Consider the following 24,464-nt stretch of genomic DNA (forward strand, 5'->3'; position numbering starts at 1 on the left):
TACTCCCTGTGACAAATAATGGAGACATCCCTAAGGCTCTTTAATTTTATCCAAACAAGGTGAGGGAGCTAAAAACAAGAATAACTGGCTCCCCAGATCCAGTGAGTCCCCCAGGGAGTAAACTCTTTCGTGGCTTCAAATGGTTTCATTTACACATCTCACCAGCTATGGTTATTAAGGAGCAAATGTTCAAGCTTCTGACAACCCCTGCTGGGTACTAACTCCCCCAAACATGGTTGCACATATCGCTGAAGGATAAACAGGAGGTTACAGCAAGATACGTTTGGTGCAGAACACAGACAGAACAGGACTGAGATAGGAGATGAGAGAAACATCCATGATGTAAGTTTCTGTACCAGAAAGAGCTTTGGAAAGCTACAAAAATGCACAGAGAAGGAAAGGATCTTCCTTTTTCCCAACATAGAAAATGTGTCTGTTGTAAATACTGTATTTTGTGATCCGATTTAATGACTTTAATGATAGGCTCCTAGAGGGCCACCCCCTTGACACCACTGTCCAGATGTGGGCAGATCTGGTCAGAGCTAGGGAAGCCTTCATCAGTCACTGGGCTGACAGCATCGTGGTCAGAGCTGCCGGGTAACAGATGGCTGGAGGCACCTCTCTGACAGGAAACAGAAACCTAGTGGGCAGCCCCAACTTCAGGCTTTGAAATGGGAAGTCAGGGAGTCTGCTTCTGACCACTGGAGGGAGAAACGCCCCTAACAAAGACCTCGTGGCCACTGGGAAGTCTCAAAGCCATAGGCAGAGAAGCCATACTTTGTCAAAAAGTAGAAAAACAAGTCCTGATAATAGCCTTGTTTTTCCACTATTCAACAAAACGTGGCTTCTCCACCTATGGGTTTGAGACTTCCCAGTGGCCATGAGGACTTTGTTAGAGGGTATTTCTCAAGTCCTAATAATGGGGTGAGGAGCTCTGGTAGCATAATGCCTAAGGCACTTGTCTGCTAACCAGAAGGCTGGTGGTTCACACCCACCAGCCACTCCTCAGAAGGAAGGCTGGACAATCTACTTCCGTAGTGATATTGCCTCGGAAACCCAAGGAGGGGTTGCTATGAGTCGGATCCGACTCGACAGCAGTGAGTTTGGTTTTTTTGGTTTAATAATGGGCTGAGGCACAGGGTGGTTCAGTGGTAGAATTCTTGCCTTCCATGCCTTACACCTGGACTCAATTCACAGTGAATGGACCTCATGCACACCCACCACCCATCTCTCAATGGAGATTTGTACGTTGCTATGAGTTTCTATACTAAGACTAAGAAGAAAGGCCTGGCAAGCTACTTCTGAAAATCAACCAGTGAAAACCCTATGGATCACAAGAGTCCAATCTGTATCTGACCATGGGGATGGTGCAGGACTGAGCAACGTTTTGTTCCACTGTCCATGGGTTGCCATGAGTTAGGGGCTAACTTAATGGCAGCTAACAACAATAATGGGTTACTGAGAACAGAGTTTGCCAAGCATTTCCTTCGAGCTGTTGAGGGACTAACATGGCTATGAGAATGAATAATATCCATGGAGTTGGTGTTCTGAGGAACCCGTGCTGGGAAAACACTCCATTCATGAAGATGTTTCAGGCAGAATGGGAAGAGAACTTGATCAGGGGTATGGGTAGTCTTCAAGACCAAGAGCTAGAGGATCCCTCCTGGAGCAAAATGGAGGAACCTGTATGAATGCAATAACTGTGATCAGAGCTGCTTCCTTGTGAAAAGGGGGGAGAAAAATAAGAATGCATATTCATATAGCTTAAGTATGCATAAGGAAACAATAAACAACAAACTGTTGTTATAATAAATATATAATAACTCACTAAACCTCACTGCTGTCAAGTTGGATTTGACCCATAGCAACCCTTCCTTGGTTTTCTGAGGTGCTATGCTATCTCTACGGAAGTAGATTGCCCTGTCTTCCTTCCGAGGAGTGGCTGGTGGGTTTGAAACACCAGGCTTTCTGGTTAGCAGTCAAATGCCTTAGGCACTATGCCACCAGAGCTCCTAAATATCTCAAATATAATAAATATCTTTGGGAAGGAAGGAATGGGAACTTCTGGGGCAGAGGGGCAGGAGAATCTTCACTGTATCTCTTATTACATATTTTAAATTTTTGTACCATGTCAATACAATCTTATTCAAAAGCAATTTAAAATATTTTTAATTAACCACCACCACCACCAAAGTTATTGCAGGTTGGCATGCAGTCCGAGAAGGAATCACAGCTACAACGTGAGGAAGCAAGCTACCTTCTAGAGTAGGGTAACTGGGCATCCCACAAGGCCTGGGAACCTGCTAGTCCAACCCACCTCAGGCTGGTAAGCTGAGAACCTTTGTTCAACTTAGCTCAGAGAAGGAAGTGGTGAGAAAAGGGGGCCTGGGCTGGAGACCTCAAAGCAACACTGGACAAGCTAACCTGTTGCCAGATTGCAGGGGAGTTGAGTTGCAAATCTATAACCCATTTCAGTCCTCTCTGTTTATCCTGCCTGCACTCATTTACAAGAAAAGGGTGCTTCTCAAAAATGCTAATGTTGTCTTAGCTGAATTGAGAGAAAGGGATTTTCCATACCTCCATCTTGATACACCCTGTCCAGGTGAACATGACAACAGCTTCTCCATTTCAAGAGGCACCCCAACCCCAAAATGGAAAGAACAACTGATAGAGAATAGGGACTCCACTCATTCATTCATCCATCCATTCATCAAATTGCAACCATTTACTGCGAGCCAACTGTGTCCGACATGGTGTTAGATGCTGGGAGAAAGGGTAAACAGCTCAGACAATGATTCCCTCCCATCTGGACTACTCTCCACTCAGCTCCAGGTGCAGGATCTTCTTTACAAGCTGAGAGTAAAAGTATCAAGGCATTAGCGATACACAGGCCTAAATTCACAGAGGGGCAAGTCAGCCTTACTCACTGCATTTACGAATTTGATTCATAAAGCACAAGAAAGAAGGGGAAAAGAGGAGAAAGGCAGCTAAATTAACCACACAGCACTTTGTGGTTCCATTGACACAAGAGACATGAAAATCCTGAATCCCAATACCTAGGAGCACTAAGACCCAGTAGCCTCTCTTCTCTTCCCACTCATCCCTAAGCTTTCTTCCCTATAAACCAGGCGGTTTGCTTGTTAAGGCAAAAAAATATGGAATATGAAACATGTCACTTCCAGGATGGAGCCTGACTTTTTTTTCCCCCCAGTTAAAGTTTATTGAGTACCTACTAGGTTCTAAGGAGCTCTGGTAGCATAGTGCCTAAGGTACTTGACTGCTAACCAGAAGGCTGGTGGTTCAAACCTACCACCCACTCCTTGGAAGGAAGATGGGGCAATCTACATCTGTAGTGATACTGCCTCGGAAACCCAAGGAGGGGTCACTGTAAGTCGGGTCTGACTCAACGGCACATAACAACAACAAGAACTAGGTTCTAGGCATCATTCTTAACAATGTACATGTGTTTCCTCATTTAAGTCTAAAACACAACTGTTATGGGTATGTTGTTAGCTGCCATCAAGTTGGCCCCCAATACATGATGACCTCATACACAATGGGATGAAACACTGCTCAGCTCTGTGCCATGCCCATAATTGGGCGCACACTGGACTGGCAGATCACCAGGTCTTTCTTCCTAGTATGTCCTCACCTGGAAGCTCTGCTGAAACCTGTTCGGCACCACGGCAACATACAAGCCTTCACTGACAGATGAGTGATGGCTGCACAAGAGGCACACTGGCCGAGAACCGAACCAGGGCTCCCACAGGGGTGGCCGGAGTTCTCCCCGCGAACCAACGCCTTAATAATAATAAAGACCCCATAAGATAGTAGCACTATCCCTACCCTTTATACACGAGGAAACTGACACTCAGACATTATTAAATAACTTGACCAAGGGCACAGAGCCAGCACACGACAGAGATAAGAGCATTTAATAGAGTACAGAGTCTGGAGGTGGTTGTCTAGGTCTGTATCCTGCTCTGCCACTTAGCAGCTATGACTGGCAATAGCCTTAGCAAGTCCATTAGTTCCTTATACCTCAGTTTCCTCAACTGGAATTTGGGATAAGAAGAATATACTTACTTCACAGGATTAGGACAAGGGTTAAATCAGTGAATCCTTATAAAGTTCCTAGAACAATGCCTGGCACATAGCAGAGCTTAGCAAGGGATGGCTGCTACTACTTTACCCAGGTCTGTGAGATGCCAAGGAACTCCTGAGTGGTACAAACAATTGTTCAGCTGCTAACCAGAGATTGGTGGTTCAAGTCCACCCAGAACTACCTCAGAAGACCTGGTGATCTACTTCTGAAAAATCAGCCACTGAAAACTCTACAGAGCAAGTTCTACTCTGACACACATGCGGTCACCATGAGTTAGAGTCAGCTCGATGGCCACTGTTTGTTCTGTCTGGCCATTAAGGACTACACTCAACTGCTTCTCAGAATCATCTTGAAAGTGCAGTTGGACTAGCATTTCCTCAACCTGGGCTGAAGGATCAACGTGCAACTCGTGAACAGGATTCTATACTAGGGCCCGACTACCCTGATAAAAGGGCAAACATTGAGGAAGGTGGAAGCAGTACACTGGAAGAAGGATTGCTGGGCCTTGGGGGTGGAAGGGTAGCAATATTTCTGCTTGATTAGCTCCAACTTTACCTATGTGACATCTTGGACCTCTTCGTTAGATTTCATTTGAAAACAGAATTCTGCCGCTAACCACCACCACCACCAGAAACCATTGAGCTAGAAAGAAAAGGTAGGGACCTGAGAGTAATGGGAAGGGAATGCTTATGTGCGACCCAACCAAAAAGGGAAATAGGACATCAAGTTCAGTTTGAAGCCAAAAAGAGCCACAAAAGGACAGAAATTGAGGAACTGCACACTGGTTTAGATTATCTCAGCCCACTCCCCTCGCAGGCTGCCCAGCTGAGACACCACCCCAGTGGACAGGATTTCCTGTTATTACATAGACCCGCGATCTCACTCCTCATCGTCTTGTGGGCTCCACTTCCCATTTCTGTGGGCTTGAAGTTAACGAGGCAACACCTAGTGGGTGAGAGGCAAAGGGATGAAAGGACAGAGGCAGAGCAGGAAGGGCACCTCAGATGATAGCCACAATCTCTCTCGCACACAGGGGCAGATTACCCAGTAAGCAAAGTAAGCATGGGCTTACTTATGCTTACTTACTAATCTGTGAACAATTTTGCATGGGTCTCACCCATGTAAGCACAAGTAAGCCCGTACTTCCCTTATTATTGGGTACACTGTCCTTGTCAGGAATTGTAAATTTGAAAAGAGGCCTTGATTCTGTAGGAAGGTGCTGTGGGGTTGGGAGAGAGACAGATGCCAGCCATAGCTAGCAGCAGAATCTTTGATGTGGTGAAAAAGTGTGAATTTGTTCACTACAGTTTAATAAATTAGCACAAGTAAAACCTGTGCTTATCTTGCTTATTGGGTAATCTGACACTGCTTGCCCATGAAGAAAGGCACAGAGCAACAAAATCCTTTTCCTTACCCCAATTCTCTTCTCAGGAGAGGGAAAGGGTGAGGAGGGAGCTTCCAGGCAGGTGCTAGCAGGGCTATCCGTTAGCCAGTAGGTAAGTCATACCAGTTAGTAAGTATCTCTGTGTTAACTAGCAATTTGGTGCTGCTCCAAGTTCCCCACATACCCTGGCCCTAAACCTCCTCACCATCCAGAACAGCAGGGAAGAGGGCAGTTCTCCAGGGCCCTGTGCCTAACAGTGGAGCTGGCCCCCATCTTCCTGGCCTGTTCTGTTCAACACAGTTGTTAAACACTCTGAAGATCACTCACCTCACTTCTACCATGGGACATGTTTCAAGAAGGCAGCATCTTTTAAGTGATAAAATATGGAAACGGCCCTTTTTTTCCTTTGCTATATTCCACTAGGGCCTATTACTCAAGGAAAACATTAGTACTTCCAACCCTTTTTTGTACCCCAGTGGGTGGCTGGTACAATGATACAACGAGAGAGAGAGAGAGACAGAGAGAGAGAGAGAGAGAGAGCTGAGTTAGCTCAGAAGTCCTTCTATGGTACAATGGTGAAGCATTCAGCTACTAACTGAAAGGTTAACAGCTTGAATCCAATTAGAGGTGCCAGATGAAGCCCCAGTGATGTAGGGGTTTAAAGTGCTTGGCTACTAACCAAAAAGTTGGTGGCTCAAGCCCACCAGCCACTGTGGGAGAAAGATGAGGGAGGCAGTCTGCTTCCACAAAGAACTTCAACCTGGGAAATGCTATGCAGCAGCTCTCCTCTTCCTATAGGGTCACTATGACGCAGAACTGACTTGATGCAGTGGGTAGAGGTGCCTTGGAAGAAAGGTCTGGTGACCAGCTTCCGAAAGGTCACAGTTCTGAAAGCCCTGTGGAGTTCTATCTGATAAACATGGGTCACCATGAGTCAGAATCAAGTTGAGAGTAACTGCTTTATTTATTCATGTGTTCTTAAAATTCTGTCTCAGGTACCATACAGTGAAAACTGTGAGAGCCAGAACTCAACAGGACTGCCTTGTTCTCTGGGGTCTCAAATGTTTTCCACCTTTGAAAGGGTGCTGTCACCACTTGTGGTAGTTATGCTTGTGTGTCAACTTGGCTGGGCCTGGTTGAGTGGCTGGGCAGCTAGTGGTAGTTATTACCTATGATGAGACTGGCAATCAGTTCCATGGTGGGATCTACCACAAGCAGCTGAGTAGCTGCCTTTGGAATGTGTTCTGCTTCCTGTATATAAAGAGAAGCCTTGGGAATGGCCTCTAGCCTATGGCACACTTGGATCCTGCTTGTAGTCATGTCGTTGCTCAGCAGCCTGCTATGCTCTGCTAACCTTGGGACTTAAAATGGACTTAAGTTAATGGTCTACCGTGTGGTTTGGTAACATCAGGACTGTGCCTTTTTACTTGTCAACCTTGGGCTTCTCAGCCTCGGCAGCCAGCAGCTGTCTGAGTGAAGAAACGCCTCTAGCTCCAGTGGGCCGGGAGCAGAAGGCAGAGCTGGACCCCAAGGTTGAGGGGCTTTCACCCAACCCCTAGAGCCTGGCACTTTGAATTTGAACTTGAAATCTCCAAATTTTAAGAATAAACTTGTTAACTTTGTTAAGGCCATCCCATTTGTGGTATATATTCTTGTCAGAGCAGCACTAAGTAATCAGAACACTATTTCTCTATCACTTTCTATTTAGTGGGAAATATATGAGTTTTCCTTCTCTGACAGGTTTCTGCCTTATATAGGTTGTAATTTTTGCAAGTTTTACTGTACTAGGCAATATGCTCAAAAAAAAAAAAAAAAAACCCAAACCAAACCCACTGCCATCAAGTTAGTTCCTACTCATAGTGACCTTCACTGGGTTTCTGAGGTGGTAAATCTTTATGGAAGCAGATTGCCCAGTCTTGCTTCCACAGAGTGGCTGGTGGTTTGAACCACCAACCTTCTGGTTAGCAGTCAGATGCCTTAGGCATTGTGCTACCAGAGCTCCTTAGGCATTGTGCTTACAGCATCTCATTCTTCTAACAGCCTCACAAGTAGCAACTTATCTTCATTCTGCAGGTGAGGAAACAGATGTGCAGAGCCTTGCCTGGGGCCACACATTGACAGAACCCAACGCAAACTTAGATCAATCTGAAGGCAAGGTGGGGATGCAGCAACCACCTATGCCCACAGGGGCCAAGTAGGTCAAATGAGGGAAGCAGCTGGGTGTGAACGGTGGGGGCTGTGGCAAACACCGCTAAAGCCAGCAGTCAGTCCTTGGCTCCTGTTGACAGGTTCCATGCCAGACTGTGAGTTCAGTGTTACCTGATCTGAACTTTCTAGAGAGGCCAGAATCCTGGCTTTTTAGGGAAGATCTCCAGATTTCTAAACACCATGCAGGCCAAACACCACACGGGCCAGCCCCATGGGCTTCCACATCCCCACTGTTTCCCTCTAATTACCCTACGCCAACCCTGAAGTCTATTTCTCAGTTGCAGCAAGGATACGGTGTTAGCACACATTCAGGCAGATTCATCTGGGCCAAGAAAAGAAGACCACCCCGAGCCCATCCCAAAGACAATATTCTCGTTTGCCTCATCATCTATTAGGGAATCTATGTCTGGGTGTATCATGCCAAGGCTGGTGAATGCCAGCTCTGTGTGCCTTTGGCAGTCCACTATGTGTTTAAGAACAAGAGCAGCTTGGGTTCAGTTGCCAGCTCAGCCTTAATGAATCTGGGCCAAGTTATTCCATGTCTCTGTGCCTCTATTTCCTCATCACTAAAATGGGGATACAGTACCTGTCTCATAGAGTTGTGTCAAGTTTTAGAAGAGTATGCATAAAGCACTTGGAACTGAGTCTGGCACATATTAAACATGAAACAAGGTCTGCCATCATCACTGCCTCATGGAATCATACCTCAGAATGTCCAGTCTGCCAGTGTGTGGGCTGGACCAGGCTCCCCTTCTTCTCATTTCCTCCCAACACCTCCCCCAGCTGTGTTTCCCTCTCCAGTCAACAGAGTGCCTTAAAAAAATGGAAGAATCTGAGGTGGATTTCCCTTCTTGTACAGGCAGCCAATCGACTCAGGAGGATATACAACTCAGACCCATCAGAGATCAAGTACAAGTCTTGGAACCTCCTTTTTCCTTGAAAATCTCTGGGGTTTCCTTCAGGCCGCCTTCTCCCTCCCCACACAAACAGAAGCAGGGTGGTTGGAGACAGAAGGACAATCAGAGTTTCCTGCCTCAGGACAGCTGCAGATAACTCCTCTCTTGCTTCCGGAAACCTCATCTCGAAGCGTTTATTTCTGAAGAGGAAAATGTCCTACCAGGGACTAGAGGAAGGTATGGGAAGGCAGAGAGTGAATAGTGACGAGAAAGTATCCACAACTGTATTTCTACCTGATTCCCACCTGTTCATCCTTCAAACTTCAACTCAACTATCACTTTCTCCCAAATCTCATTACATACCCATCCTCCACACTCTCACTGCACCCCTATTCTGCTACCACCCTGTTTAAAATATCACATGGTAACTGCCTGCTAGTTTCCCTCTCTCACTGTGCTGTAAGCCACCTGAAAGTGGGAACCTCCAACCTCAATGGTTACCCCAGAACCTGGCCCAGTACCGGGCAGAGCACTCCACGATTTATCCACTGACTCAATGAATAAAAGATCAACGACCTCTCCCTCTACACACACACCCCAGTGAGTCAAGGAAGTGAAAGCACTTTTTCTTTATTGTTGCAAAAATATGTATATAGCAACATTTGCCAATTCAATAGAAAGCATTTTAAGAACCTACTTGCACAGGTCTTGTATGAAGCAGTAAACATAAATCTTAGACATTTTCACAATTGTCTAACTCTTTTTGGTCACATAAAAGGAATAGAAAGACAGGCTGGCTGAAAAGAACTTTTAAGAAAAGTACGCTCCCACGGCAGGGAACTCAATCACTCTTGTTCCTGGAAGAACACACGAAACCCAAACCTCTCCCTCATACTTGTCTCCACTGCCAAAATGCAGCCACATCAGGGGTGAGACTGAGGAGGGCGGTGAAAAGCCACAGGAAGGCTGTCCAGAGAAGTGGAGCCAAGGAGACATGCAGGGCCAGCCCAGCCGAGGCGGACAGAAATGAGGGGAAGACAGAAGTGCAGATTGTGATGACTGGGAACTTAGCCAGAATTGGCCTACTCTGAAAGGCCATTTTCCTGACTTCAGGGAGATGAGAACAGACCAGCCCTGCTTTCTAAGGCACTTTCAATAGAAAACAGTCTGCTTTATGGTCTTCATATTGACAGACCATGTGCCCTGACTTCTCTTTGAGGGGGCAGTTTGCCATTGCAATGAAGTGTGATATTTCTGATGGATTCATTCTTAAAAGACCCCATTCTCTTGAGCCTTTTGACCATCCTTGGTCGAATGTTCTTCCTCCCAGCTACCTCAAACTCTACCAAGTTTTTCCTCATAGCTACCTCAAAGTCTACCAAGTTCTTCCTCATGGTTACTTCAAAGTCTACCTGCTTAGAGTTAATTTTGACTATCTTAAAAGATAGGTCACATCAGGTTTTTTTTTTTTTTTTTTTTTTTTTAGGGGGAAAAAACTCACTAACAGCTGGTAAAATATAAACAGTTTCTATCTGGCTTTGTACCAACTGCACTGCAGAACAAGTTACATAAAACATCCACTTTCCTCATCATCTTTGTGTTGGCTAATATCTAAATGAATTCATATTTCCAGGGCACACACTAACTCCACAGTTAGATGACCAGGGCTGGCTGTGGTGACCCAGGGAAGCTGATTAAGGCTTTGACCCTGAACTTAGCTAATCCATCAAAAAGTTTATTACCATTTGGCTTGAGCAGAATGGAGAACTGAGAGAGTCATTTCCTCTTGTTTTTTCTCTCCGGAAAGGAGAAACAGCTGGATCTCCTAGTAATAAGTTAACCTCACCCAACTTTCAAGGCCAGGCATACTCTTTAAGGAGCCAGTCCTTGATCTCTCTAGTTCAACATGAACTCACCTCATCCAAACTGCTAGAAAAATGTTTACACAGGACTGCTCTTAGGGCAATTCATTACATTGCCCTGCACTCTTATGGATGGTATTCACCCATCACTTATCACTTCATTATTACTACGTTTTCACAATAATAAGGATGGCTATTATGTGCTAGATCCTGTGCTCATGGCTTTTTTAACATTATGTTTTTTTGCTTTTTTTAAAAAATTTTTATAATGGTTTGGGTAAAAGCTTACAGAGCAAATTCATTTTCCATACAGCAGGTCATACACATTTTGTTTCATGACATTGACTGCAGTTCCTCACAATGTAACAGCTCTCTTCCCACTTCCTTCCTGTAGTCACCTCTTCCCTGTGTCCTTCTTTCCTACGTACTCCTGTCTCCCAAGCTATCTCCCTGTGCAACCACTGCCCTTCTGTTCTCCCATGATTGATTGTTCTAAGGAGTGTATCTACCTAATGTAAATGTTCACCCCATAAGTCTACTGTTTAGCTGGAACCCACAGGAGTGAATTCAGTTCCAGACCTGAAGGGTAACTACAAGCCATAGTCTTAGGGGTCTCACTAAGCTCTGTCAGACCAGTAAACCTGGTCTTTTTTGATTTTGAGTTTTGTTCCATATTGTTCTCCCACTCTACCCAGGATCTCTTTTAGCATCATCTCTCCTAATCTTCCAAACCACCAGGAGATGGACATTATCACTATACATATTTATCAAAAGAAAAACACAAAGACTTAGAAGAATGAAGTAACCTGCCCAAGGTCACACAGCTAGTCCCGTCTTGATCCCTAGTCTCTCTGAATCTAGAAGTTGCTCTCTTAACTAGCTAAATAATTTTATTGACACTGGCACAGATCTCCTTGTACATAATAGGGCTACCACAATTGATTGAAAGATGGGCTTGAAAATAAGGTGGCTTGCTCTCTCTTTCCATATCATGTGTTGGTTGCTTTTCAAGAGAAAAATGATTTGGAGGGTGAACAAAATCGTTATCTTCCTATGACAACTTTCAGGACAAAGGCATTTCTGCACCAAGAAATTCTTTTCCATAGACTACTGACATTCCCACTCTCCCTCGTCCCCACCCTCAGACATGCCTGCACCCCTTAGTCACGCCTCAATCTTGTTGAGTTTATACACCTATTCTGCAAACTGGTCTTCCAAAAGGAAGAACATTCAAACCCAGTTGTGCACTCAGATGTAACCGGAGGGCAGCACGTTTGTTTCAGTGCTACTGAAATAAGGGCCAAACCAAAAACCCATCTAGTCAATCCCAACTCATAACAACCCTGTAGGACACAGTAAAACTGCTCATAGGATTTCCAAGGCTATCACTCTTTATGAAAACAGACTGCCACATCTTTTCTTCTGTGGAGCAACTAGTCGGTTCAAACCACTGCCCAAGTACTTTTAACCACTGTGCCACTAGGGCTACTGAAATAGGCAACTGTGTTTATTTCCATGTAGGCACTTGCAAATGTGGGCACATGCATGGGGCTGCTTATTTTATTCAAATGAGATTTGTATGTCACATATGGGCCTAGGACCCATGCATTCTCAGAGAGTAACTAATATCTGTAATAGGAAAGTCTACATTTATCTTAACCACTACACTACAGATGGTCAGAGGATGGGAGGTACAGCAACATGGGTAATGGAACCACTGGTTTTTAAAACATTTGGCTTATTCTCAGCTCCTGAGAAACTAGTTTCAAACCTCAACCATATACTTATCCCACCGTTCTGAAAATCAGTGAAAACAGAGAAAGGAACATCCGGCAGCACTGTGGTCCCAATATACCAAAGGGGGCTTGGAGGAGTGTCATTTGTCTCTGGGATGTTGAGAATCACAGTATGTGATGTGAGCTGAGTTCACAGAAGCCAATTCTTCTCAATTGCTCAGGGCAAATTCCACCATGGAGTTTACAAAGACTTATGGCTAGAAAAGCCATACCAGGTAATTTACTACATTGCATCCTCTAATCCTGATGCCACGTTCTTCTTCATATAATCTAGCTTCTCAGATTATTTGCTCAGCATACAAGTTGCATAAGTATGGTGAAAGGATACAACCTTGACGCAATCCCTTCTTGATTTTGAACCATGCAGTATCCTCTTATTCTGTTTGAATCACAGCCTCCTGATCTATGTACAGATTCCACATGAGTACAATCAAGTGTTCTGGAGTTCCCATTCTTCTCAATGTTACCCACAATTTGCTATGACTCACACAGTTGAATGCTTTTGCATAGTCAATAAAACATAAGTAAACATCTTTCTGGTATTCTTTGCTTTCATCTAAGATCCATCTGACATCAGCAATGATATCCCTCATTCCACATCCTCTTCTGAATCCAGCTGGCATTTATGGAAAAAGGTGTATGGAATCCTAATGTGAAGACTGGTCAGTTTTGCCATCTCACTAGGCTTAAAATGAGCCATCTCAGAGGCTGTAAAGGGGATTGATCTCCTCTATCAAGAAGGAAAATCCAGGAGTGGAATGCATCCTCAGACCTGAGATCCCTGTGCAGAGAAACAACACCTAGACCGTGGCAGCAGAAACTGGAGAACCAAAAGACCGGCAGGAGACAGAGCAGCAGCTTGCTCCACAGGCAAAAAAGCTGACTGCCTTTGGGTAGGAGGCTTGCTGGTGGAGTGGAGTTCACCTATCAGCAGAGCTAAAAGAACTCTGTACACTTGCCTAGGCAGAGCAAAGGCTAGGCTGACAGGCCAAGGGCCAAAGAGAGGCATGCCTACTGGCATGGCAGAGGGAAGGCTGTCCTGATGGAAGAACTGTATCCTGAGCATTCCTAAACCTGAATTGTGACCTGTTACTTCCCCAATAAACTCCATAATCATAAGTATTGCCTATGAGTTCTCTGTGCTCACTGCAATAAATTATTGAACCCAGAAGAGAAGTAGAGAGTACCATGGGAGGGACTGTTGGTATCAGAATTGGTAAAAAGATTGGAGGGTGGCAGGATGTCTGACCTCCATCTCATAGGAATCAGCCTTGAGCTGCTGGTGATGAATTTCCCCCTTCTGAAGTTAGAGGAGTCAGAGCATGCTGCCCCCATGCCCTTTTTTGCAAGATCTGTTATATGGGATCAAATTGACAACAGCAACTTGAAAGACCAAAGGGGCTACCACGAGTTTATGTTCATGGGGGAGGAGCAATGCAGAAAAGGAGAGTGAGAATGACTGCAGAACTCAAAGAACGTAATCAATGTCACTGAATTGTACATGTAGAAACTGGATGTATGTTTTTTCTGTTGTATATTCTCAACAACAAAAATAATTTAAAACAAACAAAAGTCAGCAAAGTTCACATTTAAAATATCTCCAACTTCAGTTCTTCTTGAGAAATAAGATGATATCACTGGACCCACATTCTACCAAGGTGAGCCGCTGTGGACAGAGAGTGAGCGTTCCAGGTCACTACTGGACACCCAAGAGACTTCACTCATATAGGAGATTTGCTTGGCACCTAAAGGCTTCTGGGTCAGTAGCTCAGGATCTAACCAAAAAACAAACCAAACTCACTGCCATCGAGTCAATTCTGACACACTGTAAGCCCCACAGAAACAAAAAGACTGTCTCATCTTTCTTCTGAGGAGCGGCTTGGCTGGTGGGTTTGAACCATCAGCTTTTGGATTAGCAGCCATATGCCTTAACCACTGCACCAGCAGAGCTCCTTCATGGGCCAAATGGGTTGGTGAAATCAGGCACAGCCTGTACCTTTCCTAGCTGCCTGTAAACAAAGCTTTTAAGTATAATTTCAGGATTGATCCCCTGAAGTGAGGAACAATTCACAAGTTCCTGAGTCACTGTAGTATTTATTTATAATTCTATTGTGAGCTAGCACCCTTCATGGATCTTAGCTCTTACAGAAAAATTGAGTGTGAGACTTAGGGGTTGGCTGACCCAGCTTTGGTCCTGTCCCTCAGCTTCTTGGAGCCTTAGTTTCCTCATCTGTAAAGTGAAGTCTTGGGCTATTGTTGTTAGTGCCTTTGAGTGGTTCCAACTCAAAGTGACCCTTTGCATAACAGTAGGAAACTCCGGTTTCTGCGACATCCTCACCATTGTTGCTGTGTTTGAGCCCACTATTGCAGCCACTGTGTTAATCCTTCTCATTTAGAGTTGTCCTCTTTCTCCACTGACCTTCTAGTCTACCAAGCATGCCATCCTTCTCGAGGGATTAGTCCCTCCTGAGAACGTTACCAAAGTATGAGAGAGAGAAAGTCTCACCATCCTTGCTTCTAAGGAGCATTCTGGATCTTTATTGTCTCTTCCCATATTTATGTCATTATTATGCAAAATTCAAGTTCACAGGTAGAAATTTTAACTCAACTGTTTACTTAAGAGCTCTAAAGACTTCAAGGAAAGCAGAGCTTTTAAAACACCTCCTTGACCCTTAAAACAGGCCTTAACTAAATGTAAACAGGATCAAATAATGGCCTTATTTATTGTTCTGCTTGCTCCAGGGCTGAGCCTTTAGCCTTGATATTCTGCACTTAATATACTAGAGGCAAATCAACAACAGGGCATTAAAAGACCTGAAAGTTCAACCTCCTGTCCCTAGAAGATTTGATACTCTAGACCCTGCCTGCTTCCCAGTACTCATTTCACAAAACACAAACCAAACCACACCACACCACTACCCAGCCTCAGGGCTCTACTCACGTGGGCCTACTTTCTGTTCCTTGCTCTGCCACCACAGACGTCTGCACCCAGATGCTCCTCCACCTGGAGCCCTCTTCACCCAGTCACTTCCCACTTATTCTTCTGATCACTGCACAAGCATCACAGCCACCATTCCCAGCCTCCCCAGTACGACCAAGTCACCCTTGAATATGCTTTGATCCTGTGGGCTGCATCGTAGCAGCTGTCACTGTTGCACTTTTACATTTGTTTGTGTGATTATGTGACTAATGATTACCTCCAAAAAACCAAAACCAAACTCACTGCTGTCGAGTAGGATTTACTGTATACAAATTCCAAGAGGGTAGGGTCCATGGCTATCTTTACTCATTGTTATCTCTCCAGTGCCTGGCCAACAGGGGGTACTCAAATATTTGTTGAGTGAATGAGTAACGAGTGAGTGCCTGAGTGAATGACAGTGACTCAATGAGGGAAGGAGTGAATAAGTGAGAGAAAGAGTTAATGAAAAGCTGACACTGCTCTACCAAAAACATTCTAGAAGATAATAATCTCTTCAAGGACAAGGACTGTCTTGAGGTTTATATCCCCAAAGCCTAATGATGATGATGATGACAACAATAAGAGCTACAAGTACCAATTAATGTGTGTCAGACCCTGTTTGAACAGATTATTTCTATAATAATTCAATCTAATCTTCCTAAAAGTCCTACAGGGGAAGGTACACTTAATAGTCCCATTTCAGTAAGAGGAAACTAAGCACAAGGAAGGTGATAACTTGCCTATGTCACTTGGCCGGTATGAGAAAGAGCAGTGATAAAACACCGAACAGTCTGGCTTTAACCATTAGGTTATTCCGGTGCCTGCTATGGACTGAACGTACCCTGGACTGCCAGAAGAATGAACAAATCTGTCTTGGATGAAATACAGCCAGAACACTCCTTAGAAGCGAGGATGCTAAGACTTTGCCTCTCATTTTTGGTCATGTTGTTAGGAGGCACCAGTCCCCAGAGAAGGACACCATGCTTGGTAAAGTAGAGGGTCAGCAAAAAGAGGAAGATTCTCAACGAGATGTACTGACACAGTGGCTGCAACAGTGGGTTCAGACCCAGCAACCACTGGGAGGATGGTGCAGGACGGGGCAGTGTTTCATTCTGATGTATGCAGGGAAGCTATGAGGCAGAGCTGACTTCACGGCACCTAACAACAACATGGATTGTGCTGGAATCCTAACCCCTAGAGCTGTGGATGCACTGTCTGGAAACAGGGTTTTTCTTGCTGTGCTAATAAGGCCACACTGGTGTGTCCTAAACCTAATCACTTCTGGGTTATAAAAGAGCAGATTAGACACAGAGGGAACATGCACTCAAGGGAAGACAGATACTAGTGAGATACTAGTGAGGATGGCGCACCCCAAGGAGCCATGAAACACCCAGGACTACCAACAAGGAAGCAACCAACACGGCCGAGCCTCTGATTTGGAAACTCCAGACCTGTGAGAAAATAAGTTTCTGTCCTTTAAAGCCACTCATTTGTTCATTTGTGGCATTTGTATTGCAGCAGCAGTAACTAAGACCATACCTAATGTGGTACCCTAATGCATGCGGTGGTGGTGGAGGTGGTGGTGGTGGTTAGGTGCCAAGTTGATTCTAGCCAATAGTGACTCCATGTGACAGAGTAGAACCATAGGGCTCTCTAGGCTGTAGTCTTTACAGGAGCAGATGGCCAGGGCTTTTCTTCCGAGGAGCCACTGGGTACTTTGAACAGCCAACCTTCCAGTTAGCAGCTGAGCACTTAATTGTTGTGTCACCAGGACTTCCTGCCTAATGCATAAGCAGAGAATAAACCATAGCTACCATCTATCAGTGGGGACTTTGGTGGTTCAGGGAGCAGTCCTCACCTTCATTGATGGTTCTCACCTTCCATGAGGGACATCCAGGTTCAATTCCTGGCCAGTGCACTTGATCAACTACCACCTGTCAATGAAGCTTACATGTTGCAATGATGCTGAACAGGTTTCAGCAGTTTGCAGACTAAGATAGACTAGGAAGAAAAGCCTGGTAATTCTGAAAATCAGCCAGTGAAAACCCTATGGATCACAATGGTCCAATCCACATCTAATCATGGGGATGGTGAGGACCAGGAACCATTATCAACCACCCCCCAACACACACATACACACTCTCCATACATTAAAAAAAAAAGGATGAATCCTCTGGTTCAGAACTATAGACAGACATGGGTCTCAGAACTCCACAACCACAAGAACAACGTAATAGCTGGGACAAAGCAACAAGAACCAAACTGAAAAGAAAACCCTTTAGAAAAGACTCCTAGTGGGGACTTCTGGTGGCATAGTGCCTAAGGCATTTAACTGTTAACCAGTAGGTTGGCGGTTCAAATCCATCAGCCACTCCGCAAAAAGAAGACTGGGCAATCTACTTCCATAAAGATTTACCAGCCGGGAAACTCAAAGGGGGCCACTGTAAGTCTGGCTTTTTTTTCCCCCCCTGGTGGGGTAGCCCTTCTGCCCCCATTCGGGCCCACAATGAAATGCTCCCTGGTCTAGCCGGCCACCTACCTGATGTTTTCATTCAGTGCATAGAGCTCGTTGCTTTGTAAGCCTCCCCCTTTGAACACGTTGATCACAGCCGTCTGGACGCTGTGGGGAAATATAAGTTAACCCCTGAGTGGAGAATCAATCTATCGCAGGGTCATCTCAACAAGCAGCACAGAGGGAAGCGCCTGGAATCCCATGCCACAAACACAGCCATGCTTTCCCTCACTACAACCATCGTTTCCTTCCCCAGGTCCTTGGAGAGGACAGAAGACTGAAGGCGAAGGGATACACAAGTAGTCCCTTCTCGCAGGCCAACCAGTCCTCCTCCCTGGCGCCTCTGCAGCCCTGCTGGTGAGCAGCAACAATCAAAGCACAGGCAATGGGGTCGGCTTTGAGGAAACCATGTGCCAGCAACCTGGGTCTGAAAGAATTCAAAATGGCGTTCACTGTAGATGGGAGCCAACCTGGAATTCTTTCCCCTAGGAGGCCGCTGTTTTCACAGGGCAAAGCTAATGGCCTGGGCTAACGTTGTTGTATGTGCCGCCTAGTCGGCCGGACTCATAGCGACCCCTCCTTGGGTTGCCGAGGCAGTATCACTACAGAAGTAGATTGCCCAACCTTCCTTCCATAGAGGAGTGGCTGGTGGGTTTGAACCGCCAGCCTTCTGGTTAGCAGTCAAGTGCCTTAGGCACTATGCTACCAGATAATTCCTTGCCTTTTTAAAAGAAATTGTGGTAAAATATATATAATAAAATTTGCTTTTTTTAAAAAAACTATTTTTAAGTGCATAATTCAGTGGCCTAATATGGTGCAACTATCACTACTATTTATTTCCAAAACTTTTTCATCCTCTCAAACAAACTTAGTATCCTGTTAAGCAGTCACACCCCATTTGATCCCCTCCCCCAGACCCCATAACCTCTATTCTACTGTCTCTATGCATTTGCATGTTCTAGATAGTTCATACAAGTGGAAGTATATAATGTTTTTCCTTTATGTTTGGCTTCTTTCACTTAGCATAATGTTTTCAAGGTTCATCCATATTATAGCATGTATCAGAACTTCATTTCTCTTCATGGCTGACTAATATTCCATGGTACGGACAGACCACGTTTTGTTTATCCAGTCAATCTGTTAATGGGCACATGGGTGTTGCCACCTTTTTTTGGTTACTATGAATAATGCTGTGATGAATACTGGTATATTTGAGTCACTGCTTTCAAGTCCTCTGGGTATATACCTAGGAGTGGAAGTGCTGGGTCATATGGAAATTCTATGTTTAACTTTGAAGATCTTTCCTTTTTTATAGCATATTTCTTGAAAGAGTTTCACAGGGGCCAGCCTCACTCCTGCCTTCCATCCCCACTAATGTAAGATGTAAAAGCAGTTGAGTTATCTCTTGAGGGGCCAGTTATGACTTGACTCCTTGGTCTCTGGGACCCCAGCCCAATATTTCAGCTAAGAGCTGATTATAATCTTGGCTACACCAAGGATCACCGGCCTTTTTTTAAAGAACAAGGATCCATTTAACACCAAAACATATCAGAGCTCCCCCCTCCATTCATACCATAGAGTTGTGCTTTTTCATCCCTACACTGAGAAAACCTGTAATTACCCAAATTACAAAGAATTCAGTAATACTTTACAATAATGATGCATTTAATTTACCCCAAAAGTATCTGCATAGATTGGAAAAGTAGTACCAACAGAAGTGCAAGAAATAGAATTTACTGTCTCTGCTACAAGTCTGGCATACCAAAGGTCAGCTAGACACCCTGCAAAGCACTCAGTGTCTCCCCTTAAATGTCTGTGGTTCACAGACAGTGGTAATCCATACTTTATGCTACTCTTTTAGCTTTCCACAAATACATATCTTATCTACCCAAATAGGTAGTAGGTTATTTGAGGACAGGCTGTGTGTCACATACATACTTATACAGTCCCACCCTGGGGTCCGATAGTTTGCAGTGTGATTAATGGGCCAATTAACTGACTCCCACAGACCAGAGGCTTCAAAAATTTTTAGAAAACTTGCTCTTTTTATGAATTATCACAACTGTAAATCAGGTTTTGGAAATGGTTCGGTCTAGTTCAACCCCTGCTGAGAACTGGCCTTTCCACCCTTGATTTACTCAATTAGAATCTACATTTTAACAAGATCCCAGGTCATTTTTATAGACCCCCAGGTGATTCTTATGCACACACAAGCTCTTGTTAAAGGGCAGAATCTGATTCAGTATATAAGGGGTGGAACTCAAGTTCTCAGCAGGTCCAACCGGAATGAAACAGTTCCAAGCCCTGCTATAAACCATGACTTTCCTGAAGCTAAGGTTCCCTGGTGGCACAGAGGTTATTAAAACATTTGGCTGCTTACCAAAGGTCAGCAGTTCAATCCCACCATCTGCTCTGAGGGAGAAAGCTGAGACTGTCTCCTTCTAAAAAGATTTACAGCCTTGGAAACCCTGTGAAGCAGTTTTACTCTGCCCTGTCGGGTCACCACGAGTTGGAATCTACTAGATGACAGTAGGTTTAGGTTCCGGAAGAAGGGATCCCAGAGGAAGCAGCAGCTACATCAGGGTCAGGTGCTGCCTGGCCCTGCCGTGGTCCTTGACAGCCCTCACTCCCATACCTAGTTGCCTCTTACCTGTTCCAGGCTGAGTTGGAGCCCAGCTGCAGAGCCTGCCGGGTGGCCTGGAATCGAGGCAGATCGCTGAGCACTGGGGAGCTCATGAAGCGCGGTCTGGGCCTGCGGAAGGAGCCCATCTTGTGGAACTCGCTGGGCAGGCTGGGAGGGAAGCCGCGGGTCATAAGTCCAGGTGCAGGGACAGCTTCCCTCCAGAGTAGAAGGTCCCGACCACCCCGCAGAAAGGGCTGCTTCTGCTCCCGAGGCTTCCTTCTGGCCCTCAGGCTTTTTAAAACCACCAATTTAACCAACACCTGGAAAGAGAGGACAGCTTTTATTGCGAACTCCTGGGCTGAGCAGACCACATCTTAGAGGAAGTTGGCTGGGACTTTCCAGCCCAACTATCCTAAAAACAACTCCTGGACCCAGCAATAACATCCTACACCCCAGCAGGTTCCCATTCACAAGACTTTGCAGGTTTCTTTTTGGTTACAACAGTGTGGTCACACCAAAGGGGAAGGCAGTGACAGTGTGGCCAACTGGAGGCCAGTCCAATAGAAAAGTGATTCCTAAACTGTGCTTGACGCTGGTCAGACAAACGCTCATCAAATTCCTATAGCCTTCACAATGTGTGGATTAAGAGATGGCTTTTAAAAATGCTCCAAGACAAACAAGAGCTCTTTGTCCTGGCACTGAAGTTCCTGGCACTATGGTCCATCATAAACTCTTTTTTTTTTTTTGCTCTTTTGATTTCTTTTTTATTATTATTACTTTTGTGATTTGGGTCAAAGTTTACAGAGTAAATTCATTTTCCATACAGCAGTTCATGGGCATTTTGTTTCATGGCATTGATTGCAATCACCATAATGTAACAGCTCTCTTCACACTTCCTCCCTGTGAACCTGTTCCCTGTGTCCTTCTTGCCTATGCACCCCTGCCCTCTAAGCCATCTCCCTGTGTAAATACTGATTTGTGATCTCCCATGATTGACTGTTCTAAGGAGTATACCTTCCTGCTGTAAATGATAACCTTATATGCCTCCAAACTTTATGTTAGAAGCCAAATGCCTTAACCACTGCGTCACCAGAGCTCCTTTTTTACATGCCAACCAAAAACCCACTGCCATTGAGTCGATTCCAATTCATAGCAAACCCCACAGGGTTTCCAAAGCTGTAAATCTTTACGGAAGCAGAGTGCCTCATCTTTCTTCCATGGAGCAGCTGGTGGGTCTGAATTGCTGACCTGCTGGTTAGCAGCTGAAAGCCTTACCACAGCATCACCAGAGCTCCTTTCTTACGTGACAATATTGCACATCATTTCCCAAGGCACAAGTACCTCTTCACTCAGGCCATCTCCTCACTTCCCTTAGTTGTTCCTCATTCATTTATTTTATCAGCGGGAGCTCTGGTAGTATAGTGCCTAAAGCATTTGACTGTTAACCAGAAGGCTGGAGGTTCAAACCCATCAGCCACTCCTTGGAAGGAAAGTTGGGCAATCTACTTCCGTAGTGATACTGCCTCAGAAACCCAAGGAGAGGTCGCTATGAGTTGGGTCCGACTCGATGGCGCAAAGCAACAATATGTATTGAGTGTTTACTATTTGTTAACCGTATTTGTGGAGGACCCAAAGATTTCTAAGATATAGTCCCTGCCTTCAAGTGGCTCAAGCTCTGTGAGGATGATAAGTGTTTGTGTATTCATTCACACAACACATGTTTATTGAGCAAATATTTATTGAGCACCTACTATGTGTCACTCACTCACTTAGGCAGTGGGGATATTATGGTGACCCCCAGGGAACCTGGTCCCTCCCCCAAGGACCTTACAATCAGCAGGTACTATTCCTTATCATTCATAGTCCCACTCCCAAGTTTTTGTTCCTGTTTACTGCTTCTCTTGCCCAGAATTCCTTTCCTTTTCTTTTCTGCTTATTCAAATCCAACTTACCCTTCTTCATACACAGGGTTGCTATGAGTCAGAACCAATTCAACTGGACCAAACAACAACAAAATTCTAGCCAAAAATGTCAACTTTCTAGTTCACAGACAGAGAAGGTTTTGAAGCCATAGCTGTAGCATTTGAAGAAAGAGGCACCAGTGTGCCACCTCCATCTTAAGCATGCTGCTGTGGTCAAAAGAGGAGCAAACCAGCTAAGATGGGCACCAAGGAATTCCATCTCCACCAAGTATGGTATGGGGGAGGTGCACAAGCCATAGCAATGGCAATGACCTTGCAATTAAGAAAACAACAACAACAACAAGCAGTCAAGTTGATTCCAACTCATGGCAACCCCATGTATTTAAGCAGAACTGCCTTATACAGCTATGAGTCGGGGCCAACTCGACGGCACAAACAACAAAACAACAAAGCCCTATACAGAGAAACCTGGTGGTGTGATGGTTCAGTGCTCAATTGCTAACTTAAACGTTGGTGGTTCAAACCCACCTAGTGCCTCCATGGGATGCAGCCTAGGGAACCCTAGGGGGTCATTCTACTCTGTCACAAGACTCACTATGAGTCAAAATCGACTTGACAGCACACAATAGAAGCAGTTTGTCAGGGCTTTCTTCCACACAGCAGCCATGTGGGTTCAAACCACTAACCTTTAGGTTAGCAGCCAATCCCAAACCGCATGCACCACCCAAGTTCCTGTGGACTTGTAATACCAAGAGCCAAAAAAGAAATAGCTCATCATGCCTTCTTAGGTTTCCTTTTTAAAGGAAAGCAGACTTGTGAACCACTTTATTTTCTTGTCTTTCTTTTTCTGTCCCTCTATCCATGCTCAGAATGAGCCAGCAGTTACTAAAATTTATCATGTAAATGCTGGGGAGGTTGTAATAGGCCTGCTAAGTTTCAGACAGTCTCAATAACTCCACAGGTCCCACTGGAATTTAGAAAGATATATGCAAATCAACGAATAAGGCAAAGAAGAAATAAAACCTCAGACACCCCTCCAGAACTCTTAAAACTGGCAAGCTTTGGAATTCAACTTGTCCAGTAAAGGTCAGACTACTAAGGCAGGATCCATTTCAATGCCCTTCTTTAAATGGGCCTGCTAAGTGCAATTCATCTGTGTAATGACAGGATATTAACTCTTTTTATGAGGCTCTTAAACCTGAGGTGATGGAGCAACCTCCCACTCCTGGCACTTGTACAGGGAAGTAGAAAGGTAAGGAGAATGAATTGTTCCAGGTTTTTACTTTCCGCCTTCCTGATGAAGCAACCACTTCTCCAGGAGGCTGAGAGACTGGGCATCCCGGGGCTGGCTCCTCTCCTCCTCCACTTCTCAGTAAGTGCTCCTCAGGCCCCTACTCCAAGCCATCTGAGTATACAGCAAAGCACACAGGCAGCCTCTCTCTCTTTTAAATAAATAGGAGCAATTTTCAGCCAAAAGGACAAGGACAGCAGCTCCTGCAGTCTCACGTCAACTGCAGGTAACAAAGAACGGGAGCTACCTCTCACTCATCTTTCACCTCCCAAATCTGCCCCCTCAGACAATGTCACACTACCTAGGAGGCAAGGTAAGCACAGGCTGACTTGTGCTGACTTACTAATCTCTAGTGAACAATTTCACATTTTTTTTACCACATCAAAGATTCCACTTCTAGGTATAGGCAGCGTCTGTCTCTCTTCCAACCCCACAGCACCTTCCTACAAAGCCTCTTCAAACTTAAAATTCCTGACAGGGATGGAGTGCCCAGTAAGCAAAATAAGCACAGGTTTACATGTGCTTACTGAATAATCTGTAGTGAACAGTTTCACATGTTTTTCACCACATGAAAACATGCTCACGTGGTGAAAAACATGTGAAACTGCTCCCTACAGATTAATAGGTAGGCATAAGTAAGCCCATACTTACCTTGCTTATTGGATAATCCTCCCCTGCTCTCAGAGCCTGACAGGCTGAGGAGAGTCTGAACAGAGCCAAGTAGACTCCCCTGAGCACCAGAGAGGAAGCTGTTGGGCATGTTGACCAGAGTGGCATAAAGGGAGAAGCTGCCATGCCCTGGATCCACCTGCACAGCACAGGCCTCTCAGGCACAGGCTTGTCCTGACCTGAATATGAAAAATCAGACAATGACAAGCCAGATGGGGCTTCAGAGTGTATCAAGCC

General features: G+C 45.0%; 1 protein-coding gene across 1 annotated transcript in view; it reads right to left on the reverse strand.

Moving 5' to 3' along the window:
• The window catches only part of PRR5L (proline rich 5 like), a 69,753-nt gene extending 49,217 nt beyond the window's left edge, over positions 1–20,536 (reverse strand). The window contains exons 1-2 of the mRNA XM_007943304.1: positions 20,373–20,536; positions 17,750–17,830 (exon numbers count right to left, since the gene is read on the reverse strand). Of these exons, the coding sequence (XP_007941495.1) occupies positions 17,750–17,830; positions 20,373–20,536 (245 nt within the window). The remainder of the gene's footprint in view (positions 1–17,749; positions 17,831–20,372) is intronic.
• Between the last annotated feature and the right edge of the window lie 3,928 nt (positions 20,537–24,464).

This window comes from Orycteropus afer, unplaced genomic scaffold (assembly GCF_000298275.1).
Source record: "Orycteropus afer afer isolate SDZICR_OR568_19922 unplaced genomic scaffold, OryAfe1.0 scaffold00103, whole genome shotgun sequence".
NCBI lineage: Eukaryota > Metazoa > Chordata > Mammalia > Tubulidentata > Orycteropodidae > Orycteropus > Orycteropus afer.